This window comes from Xiphophorus maculatus, chromosome 14 (assembly GCF_002775205.1).
Source record: "Xiphophorus maculatus strain JP 163 A chromosome 14, X_maculatus-5.0-male, whole genome shotgun sequence".
Classification (NCBI taxonomy): domain Eukaryota; kingdom Metazoa; phylum Chordata; class Actinopteri; order Cyprinodontiformes; family Poeciliidae; genus Xiphophorus; species Xiphophorus maculatus.
The window spans coordinates 26,955,743-26,971,284 of NC_036456.1; the positions used below are offsets into that span (position 1 = coordinate 26,955,743).

The 15,542-nt window shown below is 38.8% G+C and overlaps 2 protein-coding genes, 1 long non-coding RNA gene and 1 pseudogene across 5 annotated transcripts; 1 reads left to right on the forward strand and 3 right to left on the reverse strand.

Annotated features, from left to right (window-relative positions):
- Positions 1–59: 59 nt before the first annotated feature.
- Positions 60–5,203, reverse strand: LOC102217637 (G-protein coupled receptor 4-like). The gene is made up of 3 exons (XM_014474464.2): positions 5,027–5,203; positions 3,298–4,049; positions 60–747 (listed from the first exon to the last, which is right to left on the reverse strand). The coding sequence occupies exons 2-3, from the start codon at positions 3,876–3,878 to the stop codon at positions 324–326; spliced, it is 1,005 nt and encodes a 334-aa protein (XP_014329950.1). The 5' UTR covers positions 3,879–4,049; positions 5,027–5,203; the 3' UTR covers positions 60–323.
- Positions 5,204–7,321: 2,118 nt separating this feature from the next.
- LOC102217888 lies at positions 7,322–10,344 on the reverse strand (annotated as a pseudogene).
- Positions 10,345–10,481: 137 nt separating this feature from the next.
- LOC111610960 lies at positions 10,482–15,436 on the forward strand. Its single transcript, XR_002753835.1, has 3 exons — positions 10,482–10,564; positions 14,021–14,133; positions 15,350–15,436. It is a non-coding gene; the product is annotated as an uncharacterized LOC111610960 (long non-coding RNA).
- Positions 11,191–15,400, reverse strand: LOC102218139 (UDP-glucuronosyltransferase 2B20-like). 3 transcript variants are annotated; one of them, XM_023346213.1, is made up of 2 exons: positions 15,324–15,400; positions 11,191–13,240 (listed from the first exon to the last, which is right to left on the reverse strand). In XM_023346213.1, exon 2 carries the CDS (start codon positions 13,235–13,237, stop codon positions 11,651–11,653), a length of 1,587 nt encoding a protein of 528 aa, XP_023201981.1. In that variant the 5' UTR covers positions 13,238–13,240; positions 15,324–15,400; the 3' UTR covers positions 11,191–11,650. The 3 variants fall into 3 exon arrangements, with proteins under 3 accessions (XP_023201981.1, XP_023201980.1, XP_023201983.1); XM_023346212.1 differs by lacking the exon at positions 15,324–15,400 and adding an exon at positions 13,995–14,082; XM_023346215.1 differs by lacking the exon at positions 15,324–15,400 and adding an exon at positions 13,810–13,975.
- Positions 15,437–15,542: the final 106 nt, after the last annotated feature.

The following is a 15,542-nucleotide window of genomic DNA, read 5'->3' on the forward strand; positions in this document are numbered from 1 at the left end:
GAAGGTGGAGGAGATCGATCTTTTCACAGATTATCTGTCTCATAGCAAACTGTCATGACATGGTGAAAGTTTTAACAAATATGAAAATATATATATATTTATGAAAGTTACGTACTGTAGCTTTAAAGACAAAATCCTCCAATCTAGTCAAAAGCATATCTGCAGTCTAAATAAATGTGTTGGAGGTAAAATTCAAACAAAATCCTTCCACAAGTCTTTGTACTTTACTGGAGCATATTCATGTTTTCATTAGGATACTGAAACAGCAGCAGTTTTCCACTAGATGGCGCCATTGCTCTGATATTACACCTGTTCAGTCCGGTTTAGATTGTCACAAAGTTGCTATGTCTGTTTTCATTCTCCCTCTGTTTGTCCAGGTGACATCTGGTGCTCATGCTCATGTTTTTATGGCCTTTTTGTCCTCTTCTCAGGCAGGGTAGGGATCTCTGCAGCTCTAGCCGAGCGTCAGGGCAGAGGAAGATGTAAAACAGGGGATCCAGTAAAGTGTTGAGGCTGGTCAGGCCGTAGCAAAGGCGGTAGACGTAGAAAATGGACTGCTCAAACAGACACGGCTCGACGGTCTCCAACAGGGACACAAACCTGTATCCGCCTACCAGGTGGTAGGGTCCAAAGACTACAATAAAGTTGAATGTTATCACGACCAGGATGCCAACGATTTTGTAGCGCTCGTGGTTGGAGAGAGATGGAGACCGGCGTAATGTCACCCCGATGTGAGCTGAGGTGTAGCTGGGGGGAGAAGAAGAGATTCAGATCAGACATGAACCTGTTTGTTTAAATGCATAAAGCATACAGCTCTGACAATGTAAAAAAACAAGAAAAGAGCTTTTTTTTTTTTACTTTTGCAAATAAATCCAGAAATTTTAAGAGGTTTCTGAGTTCCAAAAGTCGAAAGCGATCAACTTTTGAAACTAACTGGGATTAATACAAAAATTTCTGAGATTTTCTAACGAATTAGCAAATTTTCAAACTCAGAAATGTTCTTGTTTTTCTTTTTTTTTTTTTTTAGAAAATTTCTGAAATTGATCTGAAATTTTCTGAGTTTCTTCTAAATCTGTGACAAAAATCTTTTCCTAGAAAATTTCTGAGATTAATATAATTTTTTTTTGTTACCAGAGAAGTGGCTCAGAAATTTTCTTGTTTTTTCTAGAAATTTTCTGAGATTAATCAAAAAATTTCTGATTTTTTTTCTAGCAAATTTTCAACTTTTCAATCCAGAAATTTTATTGTTTTTTCTAGAAAATATTCAACTGCCTAGTACGCTGTCATACAAAACAGCAACATTTCTCCAGGTACACAGTGAAACAAACAAACAAAAACATTTATTTGTCCTTTTTATATCATTTTGTTTATGTTCCTCGTTACTATTGCTAATGTGAATATTTTTGAAAAACGAATTGTAATGTGCTGTTTTTGACTGAATGAATATGGTATGAGCCATTTTATACACAGAAGTGCAGTAGGTTAGAGAAAAAGAAACTTTCTTGCGGATTCATTTTCATATTAGAGTGTAAAATACTGTGCTTGAGGTGCAAATAAAATCATACATTATTTGCCTAAATGTTTATAGAGTTCAGTTTTGTCTAAACAGAGTAGAAATGTGTTAAAAACAAAGTAGGAGAAGTTTTCTTTGTTTTGTTTGCTGAGAGTTAGCAGCTCTCCACGTAGCTGTTAGCATAACCGAGCAGTTAGCTTTACAATAAGTAGCTCTGTTGCTCAATAGTTAGTTTGTCTCTGCATACCTCTGTGTATGATTGTTTAGTAATTAGCTTAAAAATAAGTTCCTGTTAGTTATTAAACTTTAAGCAGGTGTTAGCTTGTTTCTGCATAGCTTGACTATGACTAGCTGTTAGCTTGGGCGCGACAACAGATTAGCGGTTAGCTTGACTCTGGGTCGATCGGTGAGATGATTAGACATTAGTGTACTTGTGGAGGAACGTAGCTTTTAATTTCATATTTTTATGTGGCTACTGAAGGACATCTAACGGCCAGATGTGGCCTACAAGTCATAAAATTACTTTATAAAGTGAGTGCTGCTGTCTGCTGCAGATAAGATGACTGATCATAACTATTTCACACAATCCCAGTTTGAAAAAAACAAACTTAAGCATCTAATTTAGACTGGACAATAAATGTATTATCAAATAATCACATTTTTGGCTTTAAAATATTAAATTTTGGGGTTTGGGTTTGATGTTAGCACATCTAGGGCTATCAACTTATTGACAAGTGTGTTTTAAAGCTTTTATTTATTTAAAACTAATAATTCAACTCACTATGATGGAATATTAGGGCCAGGGCAGGATAAGATTTATTTCTTTTAATTACAAGAATAAAGTCAGAATGTATAAGTAAAAAAAAATGCCAGTGGAACTAGCACTTTTTATCAATATTCAACATTGACTTAAAACAAGCTCTTATATCTTGCTTAAAAGTTATTTATTTATTAGTTTAGTCTTATTGAAGTGTACTGAGATATTTGCTGACGGAGGATTAGGACCATATAAAAAAAGGAAATTATCAGAACAAGAAATAAAAATTAAAAGAATAAAATTGTGTTGCGATAATCTTATGAGTCTTATGAAGTCATACTTTATAGTAGTAACTTAATACTACTATAAAATCATACTTTATGACTTTACAGAGAATAAAGTCATTTAAAAGTGATAGTAGAGGCAGCTTGAAGTGACCCAATTCAAATTTTTTCCCTTAAAGGGACCTGAATCCGATCTTTTCGTGACAGTCTGACAACATATCAGATTTATTTCAAATGCGACCCAGGCCACTTGAATATCCGATACGTTTATAATTTTTTCAAATGTGAAACGAATCTGTTCGCCCAGGTCACATTCATCCGACCTGAACGTCATTCATACTCAACAAACGTCACTATCCTGCGTCCTGATGCGCGCAAGCAGGAAGACAAACAACAACCGTGGTGGACTATGATAAAGATTAAGCTGCGGTGCTGGCTCTGGTCGAACAATAAGTTACCATCCATGTTTACTTCTGCAAACACTGAGCACTGCTTCTTCTTCTTCTTTTTTATGGCAGTTTGTGAAGCACTGAGCATGCTCTATGTGGTGTTATTGCTCCTCTACTGTGCATGTCTTTAGAAGTTCACACTGGAGATCACATACAAGTCGCATATATTTGGACGTGTGAAAGACCTCGTCAAATCGGAATTGGGTCACTTCAGGCTGCAGTGTGAACGTAGCCATAAGAAACATGTGAAACAGTGAAAACTCACTGTTACCATAACTAGAAGTACCAACTTACCCTAGAATGGTACATGGCAGCAGAAAACCCAGAAGCACAGTGATGATCTTAAAGTGAGCGTATCTGGGGCTGACCGGGTACTTCTCCAGACACAGCTGCCGCTCAGAGTCAAACACGGACGGCAGCAACCCGCTCAGGCAGAACAGGAAGGTTAGGATCCACACTGCCACTCCCAGCACCGCCGCCACCTTCACTGTCCGCACCCTGCGGCTGCTCAGCGGGTACACGATGGCCAGGCAGCGGTCCATGGCAATCAGACACAGGAACATGACGCTGGCGTAGACGTTGACGTAAAACACGTATCCGACCAGCTCGCAGGTGAGCCGGCCATAGGGCCAGCGGTGGGCGCCCTGCAGGTAGAGGATCCACAGGGGCAAGGTGAGCAGCTGGAGGAGGTCCGACAGCAGCAGGTTGAGGATGTAAACGAGCTGGCAGCCCCCGCTACCCGAGCGACCGAGGTGGTACAAGCCCCAAAGAGACAGCAGGTTGCTGGGCAGGCCCAAGGAGAAGATGACACTGTAGACACAGGTCAGGGCAAAGACGTCTGTGTCCAGAGGGAGGCTGCAGGTGTCATTGGACATGTCTCTGCTGGTTAAGGTCCGGACATGGAACACTGGAGACGACGACGGACTCACTCAAGGCAGAAAGCTGCTTAGTACATTCATGTTGAAATGTTCATAAATCCACCCAGCATAGGAAAAAAAAAAACATCTTCAAAAAGCCTCCTGGATCCATCCACAAATATAAAAATCCTGCAAAGAGGACACTGTGAGCACTACACTGCAAAAATACAAGATATTATCTTTTCTTGGCTGGTTTCTAGTGTAAATACACTTAAACTAGGACAAAAACTTACAGGTAATTTTCCCATAAGAAATATGAGCTTGTTTTCAGTCAATAATTGTTTCATATTATTGAGTCATATAAGCAGATTTATACAATTATTGTTAAAGTATCTGCAAAAACACAAAATCTTATCTATATTTTTCTGGTTTCTAGTATGAATACACTTAAAATAAGACAACATTAACTAAAAGGTAATGTTTAAGTCAATAATAATTTAATATTGATCAAAAAGTACCATCTCCACTGGCAGATTTCTACACTTATAACCAGCATTTGTCAAACTATCTATACTGCAAAAACATAAATCTTACAAAATAATTTTTTTGTTTTAAGTGCAAACATCTTAGTACATTTGAAATAAAACAAAATTAACTTACAAGTAACTTTTCAGCATGATATATAATCTTATTTTCAGCCAACAATTGCTTAATATTGATGAAAAATTGCTAGTTCAATGGTAGATTTTTACACTTAGAGCAAGACATTTTTCCTGTGTTGCCAGTTTAACTAGTAATTTTTAAAAATCATTATTGAACAATTACTGATTTAAAACAATCTCCTACATCTTTCTGAAAAGCTACTTGTAAATTAATTTTGTCCTATTTTAAGTATAAAAAGATATTTGCACTAGAAACTAGACTGTTGTGTTTTTGCAGTGCAGACAGTTTGACACAACCAGGTCATAAGTTTATAAATCTGCCAGTGGAAATAGTACTTCTTCATCAATATTCAAGCATTATTCGTATGTTAGTTTTATCCCCTTTCAAGTGTATTTACACTGGAAACTAGAAGAAAATGATAAGATTTTGTTTGTTTTGCAGTGTAGATAGTTTGATACTTGCAGGTGCATGAAAAGAAATAAATATCAATAGTTTCCACTCACCTCCCACAGCTCTGTGTCAGAGTCTGAGTCCTGCACTCTGCAGATGGGTGACCTGAGCCGGAGAAACGCTGGGAACACGGTGCCTTGCCTGGGCCTTGTCTATTCTGTGATCGCTTCCTCCACAGGAAGCTCACTTCTTCAGATTTAAAGGCAACATCCTGAGGCAGGAGAACGCCTTTCTGCATCAGAACAAAAACATACGCTCTCTCTATTTTTCTCTGCCACCCTGTAGTCACAATCACCAAAGGTGGACCGCTGAGACATCCTGACCTCACTGAAAAAACACAAAATCTTACCAAGCATTTTTGGCGTCGTTTCTAAGAAACTAAGATACAAATATCTTATAAGACTAAACTAACTTGCAAGTAACTTTTCAGCAAAAGGAACTTGTTTCAAGAGGTGGCCTAATATGCTTTTTTGAACAGATTAGGGTAGGTCTAGGAGTTATAGAAAACAAGCATATTACAGGTTTTGCGTAAAATCATTCTTAGATAATTAGATTTTAGTCTATTCAGTTTCGTTTTAGAGCCTCTTGTTGCTTTAAATACAAATTAGCTGCTGCTTGCCACGTCCCCTCACTGCTCACTGTTTACACTTGCATGTGAGTGTAACCGTGGGAGTCGAAACGCAAATGCGCAATTATACAACCGTACATTTTTGAAAAGCAGAAGTGGAGCCCCCTGCACAACCAAGAAGAATGCAGCAAGTGGTTTCTGGATAAGTCAACAACAATGGCTGCTGCCTTTTCCAGCAGTAAAACCAGGCGACCAAACATGTTGGAGCTCAGCGTGGGTTGCTAGGTAACGGCACGGTACCTGTTGACTGTGACAGTAGGGACGGTTTTTGAAATGCCTCATTTTCCGAACATCAGAACACATAAACTTATTGCCAAAAAACGCTGGGTGTTTCTTTGTAGCGCCGGTGCTGCTTTTAGAAGCAGCTGAGACTCAAATGGAAATACAAATTGTGAATTCGGTGTGATAAGGTCCCTTTTAAGAATTTTTTAAAACTTAAAACAAGCTCAAATTTCTTGCTGAAAAGTTACTTCAAAGTTAATTTGGTTTAATTCTAAATATGTGAAGATATTTCCAATAGAAACTAGGTAAGATTTTGTTTTTGCAGTGACACTTCATAATAAAATTACTCAAGTAAAAGTAAGAAGTAAGGCATAATAAAGAAAACTCCTAAAAACTATTCAAGTAAATGTAATTGAGTAAATGTAAGTAGTTACTACCCAACTCAGACTGATGAAACATAGAAAAATGAAAGCTGTGGTGTGTTTGTGTCCAACCTCAGAAATCGATTAATGTTCAACCTGCTTGAGAACAAAGCAGTAATTATGAATATTTTTAGCTCCCAAACAGAGTTTTATAGACACTGTGTGAGCTAAATTTCTGTCCTGAGTAATTTTTCTCACCAAAAGGAGGAAAAACATCCCAGACAATTGAAATTGTTTGAGTGGAGAATGGATTTATTGAGACAATAAGTGTGCGGCTGTATTTTTACCACGCAGATTCAACGGGAGCAGGGCCATTCAGATTGCTTCCTTCTAAATGTCACAGATCTCTGATTTATTGAATAACCCCAGTTGGTACCTAGTGAGCCGAAAGTCCTGAGAGACTTTTCGACCCGTCTCCAGCTCCCTCTGTTCCCCGGTGTGAACCTCGCTCAGCCTGCAGTCGGACATAAACACGATTAAACAGGAAGCCACCTGAATGTGACCTCCACCTCGAGTCCAACCCGGCATGGCGACAGCAAGATAAACCGTTTCTAGTAGTAGTCTTTCAGCAGTTGCTGCCACTTTGTACTTATATTTATAATTAATTCATATAGATAGCATTTAAGTCTTTCTGTCCCTTCATAAACTGTACAAACTTGAGCGTTGTAAACAAATTCATCATTAATTATCTTTTCCTGACCTGATGACTTTAAAATTAGATGCGTTCATCTCTAAAAGCTGTGCAAACTGAGGTCAGAAAGCTGATTTCTGCCTGAATTAGGAGCAAACAGTCTGATTTCCTGGAATATTAGGGACAACAATGGATCTCAATAACTTGTTTATAATTGGCCATGTCCAGTTTTTAAACACCAGAAAGACTAATCATTGCATGGGAGCATATAACACACAAAGATTTCCTGTTATTCTCAGGATTTATTTAAAACAACAAAGATAATTTCATTTTAGCTGAGAAAGTAAGAAGAATCAACGGAAGCAACTATTAATAATTACAGTTACTAATAATCAAACTTACCACACAATGATTAAATAATTAAACAAAAAAAAAACAAGCACAATAAGATTTACAATTTATTTTCTATATTTACACTTAAGAAGTAAATAGTTCAATAATGAGCAAATGAACACTCAAAACACAATTTAATTAAATTTACTGATCCCTCAGGAATCTAATGAGGTGTTATGGTTTAATGTTGAGATTAAAGTTTTCATCTAAATCTAAGCATGATAAAGACTTGGTATAAAATCAGGACTCGTCTTAATAGATTTCTCCAGATGTGTGTCTATCATAGTTACATCTCTTGAATTAAAAAATGTCTGGACTAGTCACTGTTTTAGTCGAAAAAGTCACTCTGAGACCAACAAGACGTCATTGATGCTTTGGTGGCTCGTTTTTCTTTTTTCTTTTTTTTCTCCGAAGAGTTTTTGCGGCACTATGGGCTCGTATTTTTTGTGACAGTAGGCAGACAGGAAAGAGGGCGAGGAGAGGGGGGTGGACATACAGCAAAGGTCGCCAGGAGTCGAACCCGCGATGTCCGCGTCGAGGACTAAGGCCTCCAAATGTGGGGCGTTCTAACAGTTCTTGTGGTTGAATGAGGGAGTATCTTTGATGAATTACTCTGGTTTGATCTTCTTGCTGGACCTCTTACAGCAGAGTAACCTACAGACAAAGATGAAACCCCAGATGGAGGTTCCAGTTATGGCCAATACAAAGACTGCTACGTCTAGGCAGAAGTAGGAATACCAAGGCAGACCGAAGCCTGCGGACTGCAGGTGGGCGGCTCCTTTGTTCCTGATGACGTACTCTATCCAGAAGATGGCTGTGTCCATTGGAGACATTGGTCGGTCACGGTGTAGCTGAGAGAGACGTTGGCTGTTTTCACGGTAAGATGGATTCTCCAAGATGTCCTTTAGAGCCTCCAGGAAATTGTCTTTGGTCAGCAATCGGACCTCCACCACCCTAGCTGCTCCTCGAACTTTCAGTCGGAGTAAGTTGTCAAATTGATCAAATAGGAGGGGCAAACCCAGAACAGGAACACCATGATAGACGGCCTCATACATGCCATTGGTTCCTCCATGGGCTATGAAGACTTTAGTCTTAGGATGTCCCAGGAGATCATTCTGGGGAAGCCATTTCACCAGCTTGGTGTTTCTTCCCAAAGATGAAGGTTTGTCACCATCAAAGCGCCAAATTACTTTCTGAGGGAGCTCAGCAAAAGCAGCAGCAATGGCTTCTGTGATCCCATGAGGCAGAGCTGACACCAGTGTTCCCAGTGACATGACCACCACCCCATGTTCTCCAGAGCTCTGCATGAATTCCTCCAACTCATCAGGCAGAGGTTGGGCCTCCTTGCCCTGGAAGCCCCCTATGTAAACCATATTGGGCATGGTGGGCCGAGGGAAGTCAAAGATAAAATCTCCTCTACAAAGCCAGATATCAGCTGAGAGCTCCAAGGACACCAAGTCAGTCCCAGGAGGGAAGTATTTCTGGAAGACATCTGTGTAGGCTGGGTTAACGACAACGTACAACTCATAAAGATTGTAGAGATAATGCAACATATTCTTTGTCCTCTCTAGAAAATCCATCTGATCATGAAGTTCACTTCCTGATACAGGTGCATAGGAGACAGGAGATGGAGCGATGGATTGATGACTTTCTCCATTATTGATCCAGCGGACATTAAAGACCATTGGAAGCTTGAGATAACCACCCAGAATAACCCCTAAAGGGAAAGCAGGATCTGTCAACATGAGGTCAAACTTCATGTCCTTTAACTTCTTCATTAGCACTTCATCCTCTAAAATTATATTAGACAATCGTGCCAAACTCTTATGGTTGTGTTTTAACATCAATGTAAGCAAATTGTGTTGACAAAATGAGCGTATAAAATTAGGATGGCCACGGCAATCCATGACATCCAGGAGCATTTTCATGAAAATGCTCCTGTCTGCCTCATCGAAGAAAGATGGAATATGAATTGAGGTGTAAATGGAAGAACTATTGGTGATATACCAGCTTTTGGCGGAGTGCAAAACGGTGATTTCGTGACCCCTGGAGTGAAGCTGTTCCAGGATAACCTTCATGTTGATCCAGTGGCTGCCATCAACAGGCAACACCAGGATCTTACTGCCTTTACAGTAAGAGGATCTGAGCACCAGACAGCAGAGGACTGCCAGGAATACAGAGACCGCCTTGGACATTTTCTGCAAAGGAAAAACAAAAAGGTTTTTTTATGCCAAGCAGATGAACTTTTAAAAGAGGGGATAACGTATCAAATTTCTTTACTTCAGATACAAATGGTAAGAACAATCATAAAACCCTCCCACGGTGTTATCAGGACGCCCAGAAGGAGTGCGGCTGATGTCACCGTCAGACAATGGTTAAGTGTCGTCCCATCAGTCAATCAGTTCCCGAAACGACACACAAAGAAAAACCTTGTAAAAGTGTATTCGGGGGTCAAACCTTGCTGGACTGCACACATAATGAAAAGCTCATGGGTCCAGTGGACCATGTCTCCTAAGACTGCAGGAGGGTTAAAAGCCAACCATTTTATCTAAGACAGAGTACACTAAACCATTTGTGTTTTAAAATTCAAGAGTTTCCACTCGATATTTTCTTCCCTCTTCTAAAAGAATTTACTTGGAATCGACGAAGGCAAGGTATTTGTCAAGCTTTTTCTCTTTTATCTGACAAGTTTAACGATGGTTTTTATACTCAATTACATTTGGTCTCATTAGACCAAAGGATATGACTCCAAAAAATAAGGTGTCTGCCCCATTTTGCAAACTGCAGTATGGCTTTTTATGTTGCATTTAGAGTAATTGCCTCTGTTATGTTAAAATTTGATGAAGTATCAATTATGCATTTATCATCATGTAAAAAATGCAGAATCCAAACATATTTAGTTCGCTCAGATCATCTCGGGAAGCAGTTAGAAAATGAACAATATGGAGTTGTTTTTGCATAATAATGTAAACTGAAAAATCAAACCTGAATCTAGATGAATCCTATTCCAGATGTTTGCCTTGAGCTGTTCATTGTCAGGAAGCGGGATTGTATTTGACACTCGCCTCACATTTCACAGCGAGTCTGAGCTTGTAGGACAAAGTCCAGTATGTGTACTAAAGGCAAGTTACAAAGTTTTATTGCTTGTCCTGAAAGGCTGTTTGGTATAATTATGTAGCATATCTGTATCTGTTTAGTCAATAGCTGGGCTGCGGAAAGTGTGGTTACATTTCCTTTTTTTCACACTATCTCTAAAAGACCAAATCTGAGTTTTATTTTACCTAACAAAATTAAGGTGAGTCAACATCCCTTTTTCCTTGACATGTCCTCTTCGTAAGAACAAAATGTTTGATCCAGTCGGGAGTCAGAGAATGACAGCAAGACAATAAGTAGAGAAACTGCAAAGATTGATTTATTGTGACACAGGCAAAAAAAAATTCAGGTTGCTTTTCAGCATGTAGGTCTTGCATTTAAATCTCAGCCATCAACATAACTTTTTTTGTTTCCCTGTATGATTGTATACAATTGTGCAGGAGACTCATATTGAACAGTATTTAACTTTCCATTGTTTTGGGACTATCCAGAATAAAATCAGTAGAATTGTACAACCATTTTCAGTTGGGAAAACCACAGGCCAATCACGTATTAGTACGAAGTAAAAACGTGCAACAGCAGAACCTTTTTCAGGACGATGTGCAATGAACACAGATCTCAAGAATACAAGACAGTTTTCCTAGGCCTTGCTACTCTTACAAGATCTTTATACCCTCTTTTCGCAACTCAGATTACATAAACATTTTTGAACCTGTACTTCTCTGAGCAAAGAAGCAAATTACTAAGTCTCACTGGAGGGCAAGACAGTCGTTCTCAATTATACTCTCAAAGTTATGTGGGTGAAAGAATTGCCACTCTCAAATAAGGTTTAAAGCCAACATCTTTTATAAGTTGTGTACAGAAAATGTCATACAAGTTGTAGAGGAGCGATCAACTACACAGAGAAATAACTTTTGATAAAAGTAACCCCCCTTAATATAAAAAGTCAAATATCCCTGAAAGTGTGATGTTTTTCCAGTGGCTTTTTCCTATCATCTTTCCTTGACAGGCCTCCTTCATAAACATTAATACTACCATCTTCTAATGTTAGTATTAATGTTGTATTTTACTGAGAAACAGGTCTGTTGCAAAATCCCTTTTTTTCTAAATTCAATATGTCCAGAAATAACATTTTAATGTAAGATAGTTAACAATTGTATGGTATTAACATTGAATATGAGGCAGAAATGTTGGTATATTGCACAGCTTGTTGTTTTTGGTTAAGCTACAGGGAGGACACTGTAGCAAAGCTGTCTATTTATTAAAACGGAAGTAATTTTTAAATAAATTACTCTGGTTTGATCTTCTTGCTGGACCTCTTACAGCAGAGTAACCTACAGACAAACATGAAACCCCAGATGGAGCTCCCAGTTACAGCCAATACAAAGACTGCTACATCTAGGCAGTAGTAGGAATACCAAGGCAGGCTGAAACCTGCGGACTGCAGGTGGGCGGCTCCTTTGTTCTTGATGACGTACTCTATCCAGAAGATGGCTGTGTCCATTGGAGACATTGGTCGGTCACGGTGTAGCTGAGAGAGACGTTGGCTGTTTTCACGGTAAGATGGATTCTCCAAGATGTCCTTTAGAGCTTCCAGGAAATTTTCTTTGGTCAGTGATCGGACCTCCACCACCCTAGCTGCTCCACGAACTTTCAGTCGGAGTAAGTTGTCAAATTGATCAAATAGGAGGGGCAAACCCAGAACAGGAACACCATGATAGACGGCCTCATACATGCCATTGGTTCCTCCATGGGCTATGAAGACTTTAGTCTTAGGATGTCCCAGGAGATCATTCTGGGGAAGCCATTTCACCAGCTTGGTGTTTCTTCCCAAAGATGAAGGCTTGTCACCATCAAAACGCCAAATCACTTTCTGAGGGAGCTCAGCAAAAGCAGCAGCAATGGCTTCTGTGATCTCAGGGGGCAGAACTGACACAAATGTCCCTACAGACATGACCACCACCCCGTGTTCTCCAGAGCTCTGCACGAATGCCTCCAACTCATCAGGTAAAGGTTGGGCCTCCTTGCACTGGAAGCCCCCTATGTAAACCATATTGGGCATGGTGGGCCGAGGGAAGTCAAAGATAAAATCTCCTCTACAAAGCCAAATATCAGCTGAGAGCTCCAAAGACACCAAGTCAGTCCCAGGAGGGAAGTATTTCTGGAAGAGATCTGCGTATGCTGGGTTAACGACAACGTACAACTCATAAAGGCTGTAGAGATAATGCAACATATTCTTTGTCCTCTCTAGAAAATCCATCTGATCATGAAGTTCACTTCCTGATATAGGGACATAGGAGACAGGAGATGGAGCTATGGATTGATGACTCTCTCCATTATTAATCCAGCGGACATTACAAACCATTGGCAGCTTGAGGTAACCACCAAGAATAACCCCCATAGGAAACGCAGGGTCTGTCAACATGAGGTCAAACTTGGTATCCTTGAGTGTCTTCATTAGTGTTTCATCCTCAAAAATATTATTAGTCATTATAGACGTGATCTTATGCATGTCTTTTAACAGCATTGTAATCAATTTGTGTTGACAAAATGAGCGTATAAAAGTAGGATGACCACGGCAGTCCATGACATCCTGCATCATTTTCATGTAAAAGTTCCTGTCCATCTCATCGAGTACTGTTGGAATATGAATTGAGGTGTAAATGGAAGAGCTATTGGTGATGTACCAGCTTTTGGCGGAGTGCAAAACGGTGATTTCGTGACCCCTGGAGTGAAGCTGTTCCAGGATAACCTTCATGTTGATCCAGTGGCTGCCGTCAACAGGCAACACCAGGATCTTACTGCCTTTACAGTAAGAGGATCTGAGCACCAGACAGCAGAGGACTGCCAGGAATACAGAGACCGCCTTGGACATTTTCTGCAAAGGAAAAACAAAACGATTTTTTTTATCACGCAGATGAATTTTGGAAAAGGGTATGACTTATCATGTTTATTTATTTCAGACTGAAAAGGTAAGTTTGACGCTCAAGAGGAACGCGGCTGATGTCACAGTCAGACAGTGGGGAAGTGGGAGGATTTTCCCATCAGACCGACAGTTTGCGAAATGACCCACAAAGAAAACCCTTTGCTGTATCAGTATGACCCCTCCAGATCCCTCACAGGGTAAAATGCTTACAGGGTCCAATGATATGGTCTTTTAAGTCCCCCAAAGGGTTAAAAAAACAACATTTTAAGTGTCTGAAGAGTTTACTAAACTTTTCATGTTTTAAATTCTAGGAATTTCCAGGAGAAATTTTCCTCTTTCTTCTGGAAAAATGTATTTTGGATCAATGAAGGCCAGATATTTAGCAAGCTCTTTTTTTCTGACAAGTTTAGCAATGGTTTTTATACTCAATTACATTTGGTCTCATCAGTACAAAGAATATCACTCCAAAAATTAGGGATTGCATTTACATTTGCAAACTGCAATATGGCTTCTTATCTTACTTTTAGAGTAATGGTCTTTGTTACACTCCAAATACGATGAAGTACTGAATACTTATTAACATAAATGTAAAAGAAAATGGCAGAAGACAAATGTATTTAATCCACTCAGATCAACTTAAAAAGCAGTTAGAAAATGAACAAAATGAAATATGTTTTTCATAATAACGTAAACTGAAAAATCAAACCTGAATTTTTATTAATCCTATTCCAGATGTTTGCCTTGAGCTGTCCATCGTCAGGAAGCGGGATTGTATTTTATACTGGTCTCACGTCTCAGTCAGCAAGCCTGAGCATGTGGGACAAAGTCCAATACATGTACTAAAGGTAAGTTACAAAACATTTGTGCTTGTGCTGAAAGGCTGCTGGTTTTACTTACGTTGCATATCTGTATGGGTTTAGTCGATAGTTTGTGGGTGTTTTCTTTTTCATATTATCTCTTAAATACCCAACAAATGTCATTTTTATTTTGTCTAACATAATTTAGGGGATCTAATATCCCTTTTTCCTGGACATGTCGTTTTTTATAATCAGAAAACAAGAACTCATTATGTCTGTGTTACGACATAATGAATTCCTCATTAAATCTGACTGATTGCCATGTTCATTACAAAGTGCGTACCGCTGTGCCATAGAACAGCGATGGACACAAAAAAGCTCAAAGGTTATGCTTAAATGCTGCCTTGTCACCTTATTAATGTCACACAAAATATTTTTAAAGGTTTTGCCTTAAAAAGTCTTGGTCTCATCAGGACTTTTTAAGTCTTGATGAGATTTGCAAAGTCTCATCAAGACTTATAAAGACTTTATGGATTTGAAGACTTTATATGCCTCATCCAGTCATCACCCAGTTAGGTGATGTCTGGGAGCCCAGTCATCACCTGGGCTCCCAAAATTATATAAAGCCATAGTAGTCTTAGTTTATGCCAACTTCGCAAATAAAAAAACTAAGAAGGGAAAAAAATTCCATGTTGTTCAAAAATTTTCAGATAGAAATCATTCCAGTAATTCTGTTTGATCTAAAACAAGAAAAGGTTAATATGATTTTATGTCTGGCAGTGAGACAAACAATCCAAAAAATTTGGATGAATTAAAATAACTGAACAAATTTTCTTTCATCAACTTTATTAATATCTTTGACTTTTCCTTTTGTAGTTGTTTATCTCTACATAAAATCCAAAGGTATTTGGAGTTTAGCAGCAAATATTTTCCAATTTTCTTGGAAAACAAAATAAAAGAAGACTGTATCCATTTTCAGGACTCCATATAAAACATGAGAATTACTAATATGTTTTTCACTCCTCTGTGTTGATAAGCTTCTGATGTGCATGTTTATCTTCAGCTTGTGTGTCTGGTGTACTCCAAATATGATGAAACCTTCATTGTACATTAACAACCATGTAAAAAAAAAAAGAGTAGTCAGAGTCCAAACATATTTAATTCACTCAGATTAAAATAAAAAATGAAAACAATGAATATGAAGTTGTGTTTTCTTCAGGTAAACTGAAAAATCAAACCTGAATCTTGATTAATCCAATTCCAGATGTTTGCCTTGAGCTGCCCGTCGTCAGGAAGCAGGATTGTATTTGACACTCAGCTCACGTTTCAACCAGCAAGTCTGAGCTTGTGGGTCAAAGTGCAATATGTGTACAAAAGGTAAGCTACAAAGATTTTATTGCTTGTGCTGACATGGTGTTTGTTTTAATTACAGAGCGTACCTGTATGCATTTACTGAC

Excerpts from the sequence above, each read along its gene's own strand:
- LOC102217637 (XM_014474464.2), bottom strand. The coding sequence starts at position 3,878 with ATGTCCAATGACACCTGCAGCCTCCCTCTGGACACAGACGTCTTTGCC. Across the intron at positions 748-3,297 it reads CTGCCATGTACCATTCTAGG|CTACACCTCAGCTCACATCG; the intron begins GTAAGTTGGTAC and ends TTCTCCCCCCAG.
- LOC102218139 (XM_023346212.1), bottom strand. The coding sequence starts at position 14,042 with ATGGACAGCTCAAGGCAAACATCTGGAATAGGATTAATAAAAATTCAG. Across the intron at positions 13,241-13,994 it reads TAGGATTAATAAAAATTCAG|AAAATGTCCAAGGCGGTCTC; the intron begins GTTTGATTTTTC and ends TTTCCTTTGCAG.